The 17,320-nt window shown below is 38.7% G+C and overlaps 2 protein-coding genes across 5 annotated transcripts; one reads left to right on the top strand and one right to left on the bottom strand.

Annotated features, from left to right (window-relative positions):
• Positions 1 to 296: 296 nt before the first annotated feature.
• On the top strand, positions 297 to 3,781 carry LOC121738900 (glycine-rich cell wall structural protein-like). 4 transcript variants are annotated; one of them, XM_042131168.1, is made up of 4 exons: positions 297 to 483; positions 1,703 to 1,761; positions 2,413 to 2,921; positions 3,030 to 3,781. In XM_042131168.1, exons 1-4 carry the CDS (start codon positions 397 to 399, stop codon positions 3,761 to 3,763), a joined length of 1,389 nt encoding a protein of 462 aa, XP_041987102.1. In that variant the 5' UTR covers positions 297 to 396; the 3' UTR covers positions 3,764 to 3,781. The 4 variants fall into 4 exon arrangements, with proteins under 4 accessions (XP_041987102.1, XP_041987103.1, XP_041987100.1 ...); XM_042131169.1 differs by having other exon boundaries at positions 2,413 to 2,894; positions 3,039 to 3,781; XM_042131166.1 differs by having other exon boundaries at positions 2,413 to 3,781.
• An 11,041-nt stretch (positions 3,782 to 14,822) lies between these two features.
• LOC121739344 lies at positions 14,823 to 16,972 on the bottom strand. The gene has a single exon (XM_042131744.1). It carries the CDS (start codon positions 16,859 to 16,861, stop codon positions 14,951 to 14,953), a length of 1,911 nt encoding a protein of 636 aa, XP_041987678.1. The 5' UTR covers positions 16,862 to 16,972; the 3' UTR covers positions 14,823 to 14,950.
• Positions 16,973 to 17,320: the final 348 nt, after the last annotated feature.

Here is a 17,320-nt window from a genome sequence, read left to right on the forward strand (position 1 = left end):
ATTAAGTAATGAATAAATATCTCAGAATGCGATAGTAAATGATGCACCAAAACTTTTAACTTTTTTACAAGATTAGTAAATCTCGACTTCATTCAGTTCATAGGTAATTTATTTTAAACGTAAACAATTATCGTCTACAAGTTACTGGACCTTATACGTATTATAATAAATCTATTAATTGAAGACTTGACCTCAAGATGAACTCAACCAAATCAATATAACTTTTTCTTAAACTGGTAGCAAAGGCGCGCTAAAGAATTTTTAGCAAAAATTGACTTAGTCGAAAAACCAGTGTATTTCTTTTAAACATAGCCAACGAAAAGTGGTACACTGAACCAACGAAGAAAGGTTTTCCCCAAAGTATGATTCAACCATCAAAGAGTTGGATTTGTTTACATGTATCAAATACAATCTTATCAATATGATAGGGAAGGGGTACGTTCGCTCGTATATAAGCGGGCCACCGCCGAGACAAGACAACAAGTGAGTGCCATTTGACAGTGCGGTGGGAGCATACAATATGGCTTACTATTTTACCGTGAGTTCACTTGTTATTAAAAAAAAAAAATTGGTTTGTGCCAGTAGAGGTTGTTTTTTAGAAAAAAAAATAAACTTAATTTATTCAATATTTCTAGATATAATTTAATATTTACAGATAAATTTTAATACCGCTGGTTTTGCTACTATATATTACTAATATTATAAATGCAAAAGTGTGTCTGTCTGTTACCTCTTTACGCCCAAACCGCTGAACCAATTTTGCTGAAATTTGATACTTACAGTCCCGGGCAAGGACATAAGTTACTTTTTATTCCGGAAAAATGTACGGTTCCTCTGCGAGTTGCGGGTGACATCTAGTATATTATACATTTTAAAAGTTATCGTTCGAAAGTATTTATTAGCACACATAAATGCTAATAAATACTTTCGAACGATACCTACTAAAAATATCATTTTCCTAAATCTATGCGAATCATCAAAATGGGACCAGCAAAGTAAACTTTAAAATGTTATCGATGTTATTACAAAAATTATATTATGAAGCCTCCTATAAAATAGCCTTTTTACGATCCCAAGTCTTCAATTTAAAATAATGGCGTAGGTAACGCCTTTGAGAAATTCTATACGGAGCTCATTATTTTTACCTTTGAGAAAATCTTGCATCCAACAACATAAAGATCACTATCGTACATTTCGGAGGTAATATAACTATGAACGGAGAGTACCTCAAGTACCATTACATAATCAAGTCATGAACCAGACATTCATAAGTGACCGCTTTCGTTTTCTTCCGAGATTAAATTGTGCAACCGAGGCTGCATCAGATTATTATCCTGGATTATACGGTATTAAATCCGGATATTCCGATATTCCAATGCATACGGATATCCGAGACTCTTTAGATGCCATCCGGTGTAATGAAATTGGTTCTTGGAATTAAAATATTAATATACTTCAGATATTTTGTAAGATTAAAATTGTTACAATATTAAAATTATAGAAATGTCCTTCTTTTACTAAAAATTGGCAGGATATTGTTATAATTTGTTTCATTGTAGATCAGGATAATTGTAATACTTATTGTCATCTTTATTTATTTTACGCTTATTTCTCATACTTGAGACTATTGGAGAATGAGCGTAATATTCTTCTAGAGATAATATATTTTATTAATCGGATAAAATGTGTGTTTGTCTTTCAGTTAAGCTGCTTACTGGTAGCTGGCATTGGACTCAGCACCGCAACATTTGCAAGTGAACAGTTAGTATTTTTAATTTTGCATTTTATAATAACTCGAAAAAACAATTAATGAAATTACTCTACTATAATTATAAACAACAAAGTAATTTGCATTTTAACTAAACATTAATATAAGTTACCACCCTTTCATTAATTTCACCGAAATCCTAACAAGCGCTTTCACTAACATGAATTTATACAATTACAAATATGTGAGGTAATTTTGGGCAAAGTCGGATCTAACGATTAGATGCGGCAAGATGCGCCACCGCAAAAACTCGTAATTTGGATTTCTATGTTCTCACGTCTTCACAGCGGTTAATTGTGAAAATCCATTGTGTATGTACCCTTAGTTTTCACTAAGCTCGGCGACTATTGTTGTTGTTTTCACATGAATTCATTGCTATTTGTTTTTTGCTCGGCGAATTTTATCATGACTTCATCGGTTTTTGCATATAATGTCTCCAGTAATCATCAATGCATATAAATATTTTTTATTTCAATTAATCATACTTTAATCTGAAACTTGCGATTCCGCATCTTGCAGAGCCTTCTGATTCAACGTAACAATCATGCTTCAACATTTGTCCACAATTTTGTCATAACCATACAATGCGAAATAACTTTACATGATGACGTGTACAAAAAACTCATAGTCGTATTTTGTTGCAGCGTTCACATAAGGGTCCACATACCCGAACAACATCACGGCTCAAAAGAAGTAGTCCACGTTCACGAGCACCATGACGACCACGGCGGCTATGGCGGGGGCCACGGTGGGGGCCACGGGGGCCACGGCGGGGCCCTAGCTGACCACTTACACGGCGGATTCGCGGACCACCTGAAGGGAGATGGGGGCCACGGAGGCTACGGCGGTAGTTTCGGCGGGGGTCACGGGGGCCACGATCTCGGAGGACACGGAGGCAGTTTCGGCGGTTACGACGGTGGCCACGGAGGCGGCTTCGGAGGACACGACGGCGGTTACGGCGGTGGTTTTGGCCACGGAGATCTCGGAGGCCACGGAGGCCATGGCGGAGATTTGGGCGGCTACGGTGGCGGACATGATCTAGGTGGCCACGGGGGTGGTTTCGGTGGCCACGATATCGGTGGCCACGGGGGCGGTTTTGATGGCCACGATATCGGTGGTCATGGAGGCGGTATCGGCGGCCACGACTTAGGAGGTCACGGCGGTGGATTCGGCGGCCACGACTTAGGCGGCCACGGCGGTGGATTCAGCGGCCACGACTTAGGAGGCCACGGCAGCGGATTCGGCGGCCATGACTTAGGAGGCCACGGAGGCGGATTCGGTGGCCATGATCTCGGTGGTCATGGAGGTGGATTCAGTGGTCACGATCTAGGAGGCCATGGAGGAGGTTACGGAAGCCACGGCGGTGATCTAGGAGGCCATGGTGGATTCGGAGGCCACGACCTGGGAGGCCACGGAGGCGGTCACGGAGACCACGCCATTGAATTAGGAGGTGGATACGGCCTGGGAGGGCACGGGGGCGATCATGATCACGGACATGGCGGATTCACCGGCCTTGGCAGCTTCGGGGGTCACGGGGGTCACGGAATCGGTGGGGGCCACGGAGATCATGGAATCGGCGGGGGCCACGGTGGCCACGGATTGGATCTTGGGGGCCACGGCGGTTTCGGCGGCCATGACAGCCATGGCCACGGCAGCTATTCGGGCGTGGACAGTTACAGCGTTGGACACTCGGGCCACGATAATTCCATCGGTTTAGGTGGATTCGGCGGCCACGATAGCTACAGCGGGGGCCATGGACACGACAGTTACTCGGTGGGCCACAGTGGTGGTTTTGGGGGCCACGGATCAGGGCACGATAGCTATAGCGTAGGTTTCGGTGCTACCGGTGGACACGGCCATGGACTATCAGATCTCGGTCACGGTGGGGGCCACGGCGGCCATGGGGGCCATGGGGGCCATGGTGGTTTCGGGGACAGCTACACGAACGCCATAAGCGCGGGCCACGGGGGTGGACCTTACCATAAGAGAAAATAAACTAAAGTCCAGTATTAGCTATAGTTGTTGTAAATATACTTAAGTTATTGTTGTTGTTGATAAAGTAAACGTTTTATTTAATTTTCGGTTTCCTTTTATTTCCCACAGAGTGACATTGGTACATACAATATAATAACATACAGCAGAACATCTTCATATTAGACTGCTTAATGCATCGCACATATTTTAATATAGTATTTCAGATTAAAGAGCAAAACAATTCATATCCAATCATATCCATCCACCATTCAAAAACCATTTCTGTTACGCTACGGCCGCACATGCGTCTATTGTACGAAGCTTCGTGCTATGAGACGATACCATAATAAGACCATACACACAGGTGCGGTCTGAGCATTACGCTACTGTTATAATATATTTGCAGTGCAATTACTTTTATGAGTTTACCACTAAATAGAGGTGTCACCGCGAATGAACGGTTTGGCCGCTACACCGCAAGCTAGAAGCTGACAAGCTGACGCCTAAATAAATCGTTACTGTATGTAACGATAATTATTACTGACAATAAAAAATTGCCGGGTTTTTTGTATAAATGGTGGCTTTAGGGCCGGAAAATGATTCAAATTAAAAAAAATACTGTGCATTTTATGTGTAGCCAGATATATTAGCCAGGTGATGAAGTAGATATTATGTTACAAGGTTTGTTCAAATTATAACGGAAAAAATTTCCGTATGTTACAAAAATATGTTACTTATTGTGTTCTTCCTCTCACGTCTTCAATTGTTTGCGATAGCACCCAGTGTAGCGGCCAAACCGCTCGTTCGTGCTTATAAAGTATAAACCGAGCCTTATGACTGAGTACTTTGAACTTCGCATTAGAATCAAGTGGAATTGTTTTTGTATTGACGGAAGTCGGAACTCACGGAAAACTACAGTGGACGACTGTAAGCTGCAACTTTCTTCATAACTAGACACAGGAAGTCCTTATGAAACAGGATCTATGGGCAGCATTCTTAGCTAGATTTAATGTTGGATAGGCTGGGAACTGACGCAGGTTTTTACAATTCAACGAGACGAAGCGATGAATTTTAAATGAGTCGTTCTAAAGTGAACTTTATTTACACTAAAGATACACATTCAATTGACTTGCTTGCCGCTGTGTCTTCGAATTTCGAATTGCTCAAATGAGTAATTTAATAAAACCGGTAAAGTGCGAGTTGGACTCGCGCAAAAAGAGTGCGGTACCGACTATCGTAATTAAGCAAAAAGGTCAAAAATTATGTTTTTATTAATAAAGTAGATACCTACACATATCTAAGGATTTTGTGAGAGCTCACCTGTTGCCATTATTGATATCGTGCAAAAAAGGTATAGGAGCGCTTAAATATTAATATGATTTTGTTTCTAGTATTTGTTGTTATAGCGGCATCAGAAAAATCTGTGAAAATTTCAGAAGTCTAGCTACAGCGGTCTTTATAAATACAGCCTGGAGACTTACAAACGGACATACAGGCGGACAGATGGACGGACAACGAAGTCTTGGAAATAGGGTCTCGTTTTTACGCATACTTTGCGAGGCCTCGAGGCTTTGTGTGAAGATACTCTTGCGTGAGTTATAGCAACTTCTTACCGTAACGAAACTATAATTTGTACAGAAAACAATGACAATTCGACACTATACAAATGTTATCGTGCTTGCTGTAGAAGTAAGAAAAATTCACACTCAGCACTGAATTAAGTTTTCACAACAATTCATAAAACGAAGCGGCCCACCTAAGTAGGCGTTCAGTTTATAATTAGGTTAAATGTCGTCTCTCTCTCTTAGAATTTAACAAGAAAAGTAACACTAAGTATATAATAACCAGGGTTGCTCTTAATCCACGTCAGTGCAGTCCTTTCTAATTTCTTATATAATTTAAAAGCCGTTAATTAAATACTTTAATAGTTCTAGTATACTTAGGCTAGACTAGTGGTAGACCTCCTCCCCAAGCGGTCGCATGCGACCGCGCCAAATGTCAAAAGCTATTGCTCCTATTCAGAGTAAAGGCAAGGTGCTGGCGCAGTGCCGAATTTATATTTTTTAATGAGTGTAGGACCCTTTATTTCCTCCGACCATCTTTTCGGTCGTAGCGAGTCCTTCATATCCGCGGTAGAAAGCCCCGTAACACCTATACAGTGTAACAAAACTAAGTGATAATACTTTAGGGTGTGTATGTGTTCCTTGTAGAGTTGTTCACTATGAAAGTATTAAGAGCGCTGAATGACCAAATTTTTTTTTCACTTTTGTATGGGAATTTTGTATTATTATTATTATATTATTATTACATATGATATACACACCCTAAAGTATTATCACTTAGTTTTGTTACACTCTCTATAGAGAGTTAATAATGTAGAAGAGCAAGAAATATGGCTCTACATAATTGTAAAACCATATTTCGTGCTCTTTTATTATTAATAATAATGTACGGTTGCTATACGATATTGATTTGATTGTGGGTACTCAGCAAATGAGTCGAATTATCCTCATATTGTGCTGTAATGTGAGGATAAGAAGCCGACTTTCGAAGCCAAAACCTTTTAGCCAAACTCTTAAAACATAATTTTAAAGAATTTTCTTTGCCTTGACCTCGTTATATAAGCGTAATTACCGAAAAATATTGTATAATTTAAAAACAATTACCCAATAAAAAATAATTTATATTACATAAACAGACATACTGACATATTTTGGAGTATGTGAATAATGGTGTGACGTAACTACGATTTTGGTATTATGAACGTTGACGAGAGCTGTAATTAATTTTACTTTTGTTACTTTGTTGTATAATACGTGTTTAATGTGACTGTTCCTGTTTAAATTATGATTGTGGCGAAATCATATTGCGTTCCAAAATATAGTCAGTGTACTGGCCAGTGTTCATGACGTCATGTATTGTAATGATAAGAACAATGTCTCCTATTGGTATACCTGCATGTCCTACTTGTGTTAATGACAGAAATATGTCAATAATGTCGTATACGCAGCCCCAGATTTATAAATAGGCCGTTAATCGTTAGGCTGCGTCCCCATCAGACACGGCGCGGCGCTGGCACCGTGTTACGGCACGACGCCGCCACCGTGACACGGTGCGGCACCGTACCGTATCACGGTGGCGGCGTCGTGCAGTAACACGGTGCCGGCGCCGCGCCGCGCCGTGTCTGATGGGGACGCAGCCTTATAGGCTACTGCCTCTGGGGGCAGTGTCCTAGAGTGGCGGCAGCTTCCATAGAGGTCCTAGTCCCTACAGATTACGTAAATGGGGCGGCGGAAATAAAGTGGCTTACTCTCATAAAAATATAAATTCAGCACAAGATATACGTAAATGCATTGACGTACTGTACGATAAACGAATGAATAGCATGGCCTCGATTCTAGTCGTCTTGAGCACTGGCCAGTATACTGGGTTTTATTTTGGAACTTACTCATCATTATAGTGAACTAAGCGTAAAACAATTTTATCAATTTCTTAAACACTGTATAAAGTCTCTCTAGTCTCTACGTTAGCCTATGATGGACCAATAAGCGATTTCAGACGTGTAGAGACTAGAGACTAGAGGATTCGTCTGTGATTGTCCATCATTGAATGTGTATATTACATATTAAAGCTTCACAATCAAAGACGTGAGTGGAAGAACCAGATAGCTAACATTTTATAACATAAGGACAATAACTCATTTTCTCCCTGATAATTTTAACAAACCTTGTAACTTACTTACCTACTTCATCGTCTGGGTAATATATCTGGCTACACATACAATCCAATTGTTTTTAATTACAAATCATTTTCCAGGCCCAAAAGCCTCCACTTCTGCAAAAAACGACAATACTTTACTGTTAATCACCTGCATCTTCCACTCATGCCTTCATTATTTATCATGGTGATGAATATTACTATATTGTCATGAACAGGGAGCTTATACAAATATTTTGAATCAATACACTCGTATTCCTAATACTCTCAATTTAAAAATTCAAATAAACAAAACGGAAATTCCATAGAATCTATAGATCAATTTAACAGCTTTTCCGGTGGCATTATGCAAACGCTGTATGTAATTGGTACATCGTGAAAGTACGAGGAAAACAGGTCCGTTCGTAACCAATTAAGTGCTGTGATTACATTGTAAAGCCTTAAAGTAGACTTAGGGCAATGAATTGACATATTACTAATATACATAATGACGCAGGGTAGGTATAGCTCTATTCATGGCTAGATACAAGACCACTTCTTTGTCGATTAGGTGACTTTTCCAATAAGATTACCCGCTGCGTTTTATCGTAATGTTATATTTGCAAAGGAAAGAAAGTTTATCGTTTACAAATATTATAAAATGCAGTGGTAGAATCAAGTCAGTAGTAGTAGTGTACTATTATCTATTCTGTGTATTAGTGGTAGTAGGTACCTAATTCGAGGAACGAAATAGTAAGCGGGAGACGAACATTTTAGACGAAAGCGATCGTCGAAAGGTTGAAAAATTGTGATCATTTCTTTAGAAACTGTGATGCTAAATGTACACAGACAAACAGTTTAAATACGACAACTTTCAAAATGCCCTGTTTTCATAAAATAATAATCGGCCATGTGCGAGTTGGACTCGCGCACGAAGGGTTCCGTACTGTTATCGATGCAAAAATAAGCCAAAAATTGTGTTTTTTTTTATATGGAAACACCCCTTAAATTTTTATTTTATTTTAATATTATTATTAATAATTAATATTAAAATAAAATAAAAAGATATTATATTACAGCGGTTCTTGAGATACAGCCTGGTGACAGACAGACGGACAGACAACGAAGTCTTAGTAATAGGGTCCCGTTTTTACCGTTTGGGTACGGAACCCTAAAAAGGAGTCAGGGAAAAAATTTGTCATAGAACTACGATAAGAACTCTTGTGTTAGCAAAAGATCATCCATACTTAATAATATTATAAATGCGAAAGTGTGTCTGTCTGTCTGTCTGTTACATCTTCACGCCCAAACAGCTGAACCGATTTTGCTGGGTGTGGAAATTCTTTAAGTCCCGGGGAAGGACATTCGATAACTTTTAACCCCGGAAAAATGTACGGTTCCTGCGCGATATACGAGTTTTGGTTCAACGGAGTTACGGGCGTCATCTTATTTATTTATTGTAAAGAATAATATCAGCTGCGGAACAAGCCTTGCATATGCATGCATACATACATATAAATAATATTGGAGTGTCTGTTTGTAATATTCAAAGAACCATTTTTTACTACATGCATATGAATGTATATACGCTACATACACCACAGCAACATTTTTTACAATTTTTGTCTGTATGTCTGTCTGTCTGTCTGTTTGTTCCGGCTAATCTCCGAAATGGCTGGAGCGATTTTGACGGGACTTCTTTTGGCAGGTAGCTGATGTACGAGTAGTAAGGTATTCCTTACTACATCAGCTACATCAGGTTAAAAAGTAGTCTAAGTTATTACTTAGGCTACTTATTAACCGACTTCCGAAAAGAAGGATGTCAATCGATGTACGGGAACAAATATTAACTAAAGTTTACGCGGACGAAGTCGCGGGCAACAGCTAGTCTACAATAATAACATGAGGTTACATTATTCAAAATGCACGTAGGTATACATAATATTATAGCGATGTATCACTAGATTCTAAGCCGCTCGTAACATTTGTGAGATTCCTTACATTCATCATAGGGTTAGTTCAGAGTGCACATCGAAACTGAAGTGACTCTGGGCATATCATGAACTAATTCGGGAGCACCTAGCTACTTCCGCTCTTAGTTCAAATTCGGTGCAAGCAAGTGAGTGATAATGCGTGCGGTCGCGAGTTCGACTCACACTTAGAAAAAAAAATCCACAGCCGAATATATAACCTCCTCGTTTTTTGGAAGTCGGTTAAAACTGGCCTCTGGTTTTTTGTATAGGTTACGTTAGATTGCCTTTGTCATATTGCTACTATAATCCGCTAAATAATAGCTGTATGTCGGTAAACACACGTTTGCAACGGGCGTGTAGGAAAGCTCGATTGCGTAACAATCTCCTGAACTTAGTTGCGTAACCATGTCCCTTCACTCGCCACTTCCGATAACCAATTCAACCCGAACTTAATATCGATAAGATATTTGGAGAAACTCAAAAGTATTGCTCTGCCTTGTTGATGACCTTTCTTAACTTCCGGATGCCTTGGCCCCACTAAGTTGGCGATGTTTAACAATGCCTGTTCAATCATGGTCAATTTTATGCGGTCTCTGACAATTAGGCTCATGATGGATAAAAACAAGCACTTACGACGTTCATATTCATCTAGATCCGTTATACGTGAGAGAGCCATGTTCGACCGGAGAAATGCCACGTTCTCACAGAAAACCGGCGTGAAACAGCGCTTGCGCTGTGTTTCGCCGAGTGAGTGAGTTTACCGGAGGCCCAATATCCTACCTTATTCCCTTCCCTTAACTCCCCTATTTTCTTCCCTTCCCTTCCCATCCCTACCCTCCCTTATTACCCTATTCCCTCTTAAAAGGCCGGCAACGCACCTTCAGCTCTTCTGATGCTGCGAGAGTCCAAGGGCGACGGAAGTTGCTTTCCATCAGGTGACCCGTTTGCTCGTTTGCCCCCTTATTTCATAAAAAAAAAGATTCTAGATAGAAAGAAATAAACTTTATTAGTTACGAGTAACATAAATGTACTACCAGAGAAGTTGATTGATGATTCATAGGAATTAGGCAGATGGCGGATCTTCGTATATTGGTCGCGTCTTATCAAACCCAGCCGACAGATCACGAATTACATTGAATTGACATAATTCGACCAGATGACGTAGGTTTATTTTATCAAAACTGCCTAGGAATCAATCAAATATATCAGAGAAGTTGATTTATAAGCAGATGACGCCTGGCGGATTTAAGTAATTTGGTCGCGTTAAGTCAAACCCAACCGACCGATCACAGCTAACATCTATAATTGACAATAATATATTAACCGTCCGTTAACTGCCTAGGAATCAACTTCGAAGTAAGCTGAGGTAGACCTTGGATATTTTCGATATTTCTTTCTCATTTCACTAATATTGTTGAGGTAGATGGGATCTACGTTATTTGGTCTGGTTATATGATATATCAAGACAATACTGACAGAATCAGACCGAAAACGACCACCTGCCTATTACTATCTTCCTTTTGATTTGATCCTTGATAGATCCTATACGGAGAAACAACTATAATTGCTCTTATAGAAATTACAGCTTTGTCAAGACCAGGAAATCTCTTACGACCTATTCAAGACAGCTTTCAGTATGCCTCCTACCTCATAAAAATATTATGTAATGAGTTCCGTGCCATAATCATTTAGAATTATTAGGTTTATGTAATTTATATAGTAAACTAAAGGTGATTCATAAAAAAGTCATTTTGTCCATCTTGTAATTTCCTTTGTAGATAAAACAACGAATAAAGAGCGTTTAGCTAGGATATTATGTCATAATAATATGTTGTTTTTACCCGACATCGGCTACACATACGTCTTATCTACGGTAAAAGAAATATTCTTATCGACTCTTCATGACTGTACACCACTTTAACTGTGGATTTATTTTATCAAAAATAAAATAAAATAAAAAAAATAAAATAAAACAACGAATAAAGAGCGTTTACCTAGGATATTATGTCATAATAATATGTTGTTTTTACCCGACATCGGCTACACATACGTCTTATCTACGGTAAAAAAAAATTCTTATCGACTCTTCATGTCTGTACACCACTTTAGCTGTGGATTTATTTTATCAAAACTCCTACTTGAAAGAAGCACTTGTTCATCTAAACATTTATTTGCTACTCTATTTTAAAATATTTCCTTGATATTCAAATCAGATTTAAAAAAAGCAACTCACAATGAATCTATTGCTTTTAATTTTGATCAGGCGTTTAAAATACAGTGCACTGTGCAGTCCTCGTGCAGTCACTAGTCAGCAGTGTACAGTGTGCAGTCCGTTTAAAATATTTTGTTATAACAATAATTGTAAACATGATGATGATGATACTGGCTACAGTTCTCTCAAATCAAATTTCATGTGTGTCATAGAAATGAAATCAAATTGTAATTTAGTCCAATTAATTTTAATTTAATGAACTGAAGCGGAACACAATACGTATAATAAATATATTTGTAATTAGTAATTACAAATATATTGGACGCCATTATTTAGTTCAAGCTATTGTGATATCCTGTACTATCATCAATGCTTTGATCAGGGCAAGCTCCCTGAATGCTCCTTACTGAAATTAATCTTCCTATACTGTTCCTTTGAAGCATAAAGCGGCTCCTGATGTCAATACTAGGATCTATTAAGGATGGAACTAATTTCAGACCAATCAATTCCATAATGGTTTCCTGCAAAATGATGCCAATGTGTGTTTCTGACTAATTCAGGCAAATATAATTTAAATTGAGGCTCCTGTACATTATATTTAACATTTATATTATTCAATATTTATATTATTCAATATTTAAGTTGTGTTTGTTGATGTAGCGGCAACAGAGATAGGTAGATACATAATGTGTGAAAAGGCAGACTGAGCCTGGAGAAAGACAAACACATGGATAGACAGCGAAATCTTAATAATACTTAAATCCCTTTTACACTTTTTACCCTTTGTAAATAAATAAATCACGTAGCAACAACAACTTCTTGCGTATTTTGGCACGTACACTATCGTTAGAACATCTTACTCAAGACCGAAGGTTGGAGACAATTATAATTTATGCAGCATAATTTCTGTTAGAATATTACGGAATCTAAATATCTACGAAAAGAAGTCAACTCTTTGTTATCTTATCTTATATCTTGAAACGAGCAATTCTTGTATATATATAAAGTTGGAATTACGGAATCGGCTATAACGATTTCCATGAAATTTAGTATATAGGGGGTTTCGGGGGCGATAAATCGATCTGGCTAGGTATCAGTTTTAGAAAATGACATTTTATTCGTGTTTTATCGAATACCGAGCGAAGCTCGGTCAAATAGCTAGTGTTATATTAACGCCTTATATTAGTAGAGGAGCCTGATAAAAATAAATAGCTTTTGCAGCATAAAATTATAGATATTTATTTTATTTTAATAAATACGTGAAGGAAAAACTTTGTAACCCTTTTTACGAAAAATGGGGAAACATAGGTGCATGAAATTTTGCACAGTTATAGTTTATAATGATGAAGGAGTGCATCGAGGTGATATTATTTTGAAATTATGCTTTTATCATACATTTTTTAACAAATAAAACATTAGACACACTACAACACACACACATGAGAAATGACAGATTTTTGAGTGACAAGCCTATACACACGAATTATACTCTTTTATTTATGGTTGAAGTATGTTGACAACAAGTTGACAAATTCAAAATGGATTATAGTTTTTTTATTGAATCTATGATACTATTAGACAATGCTTACATGGCCAGTCTCAGATCAGCTAAGTCCCGGAGACAAGAGTTAAAAAAATGATAAAGTTAATATTTTTTACAAAATATAAGTAGGTAGGAGTCCTAATGTCGTTGAAACGGTCGAATTTCGACCATAGGGAGATCTCTACTTACCTATTATAAAGTGTAATTTCCTAAGCATGTTTCAAGTCGAATATACTTGATATCTATATATAAAACTCAAAAGTGACTGACTGACATGGTGATCTATCAACGCACAGTCCAAACCACTGGACGGATCGGGCTGAAATTTGGCATGCAGGTAGATGTTATGACGAAGGCATCCGCTAAGAATATTATAAAGTGTAATTTCCTAAGCATGTTTCAAGTCAAATATACTTGATATCTATATATAAAACTCAAAAGTGACTGACTGACCTGGTGATCTATCAACGCACAGTCCAAACCACTGGACGGATCGGGCTGAAATTTGGCATGCAGGTAGATATTATGACGTAGGCATCCGCTAAGAATGGATTTTGATCAATTCCACCTCCAAGGGGTTAAAATAGGGGATGAAAGTTTGTATATAATAATATTTCTTAACGCGAGCGAAGCCGCGGGCAAAAGCTCGTTTTAATATAAAATTATAAGTAAAAAACTTTTTGAAAAAAAGCTTTTTACTAAAATAAACTCTAAAAAGAAGAAAATAAACCCCTTAAAAATTCAAACTATTAAGTTACAACCTCAATATATTATACAATTTGCATGATAATAAAAGCTTGTCGCGTGATTTGTAAAAAATAAACTAGTAAGTGCCAATTTAACTGAGTAAACTGATATTATATTTTTTAATTTATTAAAGTACTTAATTAAATATTGACAGATTGTTATGTTTCGCGAAAAGCTTAAGTAATATATTGAGGTTATAACTTTAAAATAGTTTGAATTTTTAAGGGTTTTATTTTCTTTTTAGAGTATTTAAATAGAACCTTTTTTTCAAAAAGTTTTTGCTTATTAGTTATTTATTTTTTAGTTAAATCTCTGACTAGATTTCTTAAGTCTGAGGGGGGGTCCCCCCCTGGATCATGTTGACGTCCCTACTAAGTATATTATCTAGTACTTTTATCTAAGTATAACAAAGAAAAAAATACGAAAACGAATTTTTGCCATTTTGCAATACAATATTTTTACAACAAAAAATTTTTAATTTTTTATTCTTTAATTTGCCCCCCCCCCTGGCACCAGAACCTGGGTAATTTGCCCCCCCCCCCTGGCCCAGAACCTGGGTACGCCCATGTCTGCTTGATTGTAGTTTGTTTTGTTTCAAGAATTTGTTAAAATCTGATTAACATAATTTAAGTCTTTAGGAAATCGTACTTAATTTTACGACTGAAAAATTAAATACATATAGACTTGACGCTCGTAGTGTAGGGCTGCTTGTACTGACTGGCTCATTGAAATATTATGAATCGTTGTAATGTGAATTGACCTCAGGTTGCGTGTGATGAAGACGGGAACTATGTATATGTCATAGAAAATATCCTAATCAAGGAGGGTTAAATGACAACTTGAAATAATTTGTATTTATTTCGATACTTACATAACAAACTCAACTAAGAATTTTCATAAAATGCATGATTCAAATCTATTTACACCTACGTGGTTACTACGGATAAATAAGTTAAGAATTTAAATAGTTATCTCACTGGCAACACAACACATAGAGCTATGATCACGCATACCTACTCACTAAAACTAACAATATGCTAGATTTTATCTCCATATTTTAGTTTTCCGCGCACTGTGCTCGTGTCTTGATCGTGGGAACGCAATCTTTCGGGGCTGTGACCGGCTGAGTACCTAAACTCATTAGAAACAGCCTGTGTGTCTTTATGTCTTTCCATATTTTGATTCTCAAGTTCCATGTTAGTCTTATGTGTGTCTTTGGGTCTGGGTTTTATCTCGATGACGTAGGTGGATTCGGGCGTAGTTTCGGTGGTAGCGACTGACGGAGTGAACGGAGTTGTCGATGATATCGGTGCTTCCACGTATTCAAAGTTATCGTTCGAAGCTTCGGGAATGGCTAGTGGATCTTGAAATGCTTTGGCAGCCATCGCAGAATAATATTGATGAGCCGGTGACGATGGGTTCAGTATATCAATGTTCGTCTCCGATTGATCATCAAACTGATCAATATTATCTAATGCAGTTGGTTCCGGGTTAGTTTCATCACGAACATTGTTTAGATGATCGACTATGGATATGTGGTCTTGGTTGCCGAAACTTATGTTCTGTGTAGATATCGACTTCTTCTTTCCTCTTTTCTGTTGTGTTTCAAATCCGACATCATTTTTATCCTCGGAAGTGTACAAGTTTGATCCAGGGGAATAGGAATCGTAATCGAAATTGTTTGTGTACGAATTCTTGTAATTTCCGAAGGAGTCCTTGTGTTTACCTAAGCTAGCGCTAGTAGCTCCGGCACCCGTGTAACTATTTGGTTTGTAGTCATGAACTACTGTGGATGAAACTGAAAATGGTGCTGGGTTATTTGACTGTTGGCTCCGAAAGTCATTTCCTGTTTTACCGAAGTATACTCCTAAAGGGTTGCGAGACTTAGTTCTCTTATCTCTATATCCTAAATCTGGCACTGGTCTAAAATTACTTAGGTCTATATCATCTGCTGGGTCATAGCCGTTTACGTTAAGTTTATTCCTCGATTTCTTTGGCTTAGTGACTGGTGCGTAGATACCTTCGTAATATGAGAAGTCAGTGGGTATCACAGGTTTTGCAGGTTTTTTAGGTTTGAGAGGACTCTTAGGTTTAGGTCGAGCCACGCCTCCGCTTATGCGTAGTCCTTGAGTGTTATAGGAAACTTTGGGTGGTAAACCGAGAGATTCTTTATTTATTTCAACGTCTGCTGGTATTTCACCATGATCATGGAATATATGATCGTGGGTTACCTCTCGAGGATTGTAGGCTGCATACTCGAATTGCGGTCCACCCAGCCCGATGGGTGCCAAGCTTCCAAAACTATTAGCAGGCACCGCCACCAACGTGTGCCCATTTTTCAGAGGTATAATCTGTTGGGCCCCGCCAATCGCTGACATTCCAGTGAGAGGGTCAACACCGATGACGCTTGCAATTTTGTTGCCATCATCGTATTGCATCTTATGGATGTGTTCCTCACTGTAAGTGTGAATGTGTTCGGTGTCCCCGTCGATGATCTTTTCGACGCGCGGTGGTTTCCTGATTTTCCTTATGGTGCCGGAACCGTCGATGTCAGAATAGAATTGCTCGTGGAACGTGGACACGGGGTGTTCACCTTCTATGACTGCAGGGACGGGTTTACGGACGGGGCCACGCTTGGGTTTGCCTTTCTTCACTATTTTCTTGCGAGGCTCGTTAATTTTGATGATCTTAACCCTCTTGGGGCGACTGGGGGGAAGCGGAGTGGACGGGAAGGCGGATGGGATGTACTCGTCGTCGGGGACTTCGAATTCCTCCTCCTCTATTTCAGTGTTAGTGGGTCCGTAGTAGCCTCGGGCGTGGTAGAGGGGCAGCAGTTGGGCTGCAGCAGCGGACACCCCGGGGAGGCGCTGCTCGTCGAACATGTCGGAGTTGATTGGCACTAACGGCATGACGTTCGGTACCGATACCGACCCCTCAGCGCTGGGCATGTACGCCGGCGCATACTGGGCGGTCGCAGGGTGGTTCGTTATGTAAATCTTCTTATGGTGATGTATATGCTTCACTTTCTGTGGTAGATGTATGCGGATTTTCTTCCTGTAACAAGGAAGGTGATCTTTAGGTAGACTGTTCAATAATGTTCAATAATAAATATAGTCAGGACCTGTTTCACAACAACTAAATAAGTTACAAAAAGCTTTGAAAATTAGATAAGATTCACTTATTAAGTGATTGTGAAACAAGTTTCAACTATGTCGCTTCGAGTATATCAAACACTTGCGCACAGCAATAATAGACTAAGGCAAAGTCCATCGTAATTAATAACTAATAGCTATAAACTGCAATCAAACTTTTTATGAGCAATCAGCCACACCTCTATTATGCAGTTAATTTACTATACATATTAGCGATGTAAAACTATACAGTGAATTCGCTGGCACTTCCGCGAG

Source organism: Aricia agestis, chromosome Z (genome assembly GCF_905147365.1).
Source record: "Aricia agestis chromosome Z, ilAriAges1.1, whole genome shotgun sequence".
Lineage (NCBI taxonomy): Eukaryota > Metazoa > Arthropoda > Insecta > Lepidoptera > Lycaenidae > Aricia > Aricia agestis.

What these genes read in the sequence shown, in the direction of transcription:
- LOC121739344 (XM_042131744.1), bottom strand. Translation starts at nt 16,861, where the DNA reads ATGCCCAGCGCTGAGGGGTCGGTATCGGTACCGAACGTCATGCCGTTA.
- LOC121738900 (XM_042131166.1), top strand. Translation starts at nt 397, where the DNA reads ATGTATCAAATACAATCTTATCAATATGATAGGGAAGGGGTACGTTCG. An exon ending in CCGCCGAGACAAGACAACAA is followed by an intron (nt 484 to 1,702) that starts GTGAGTGCCATT and finishes TTTGTCTTTCAG; the next exon opens with TTAAGCTGCTTACTGGTAGC. An exon ending in GCAACATTTGCAAGTGAACA is followed by an intron (nt 1,762 to 2,412) that starts GTTAGTATTTTT and finishes ATTTTGTTGCAG; the next exon opens with CGTTCACATAAGGGTCCACA.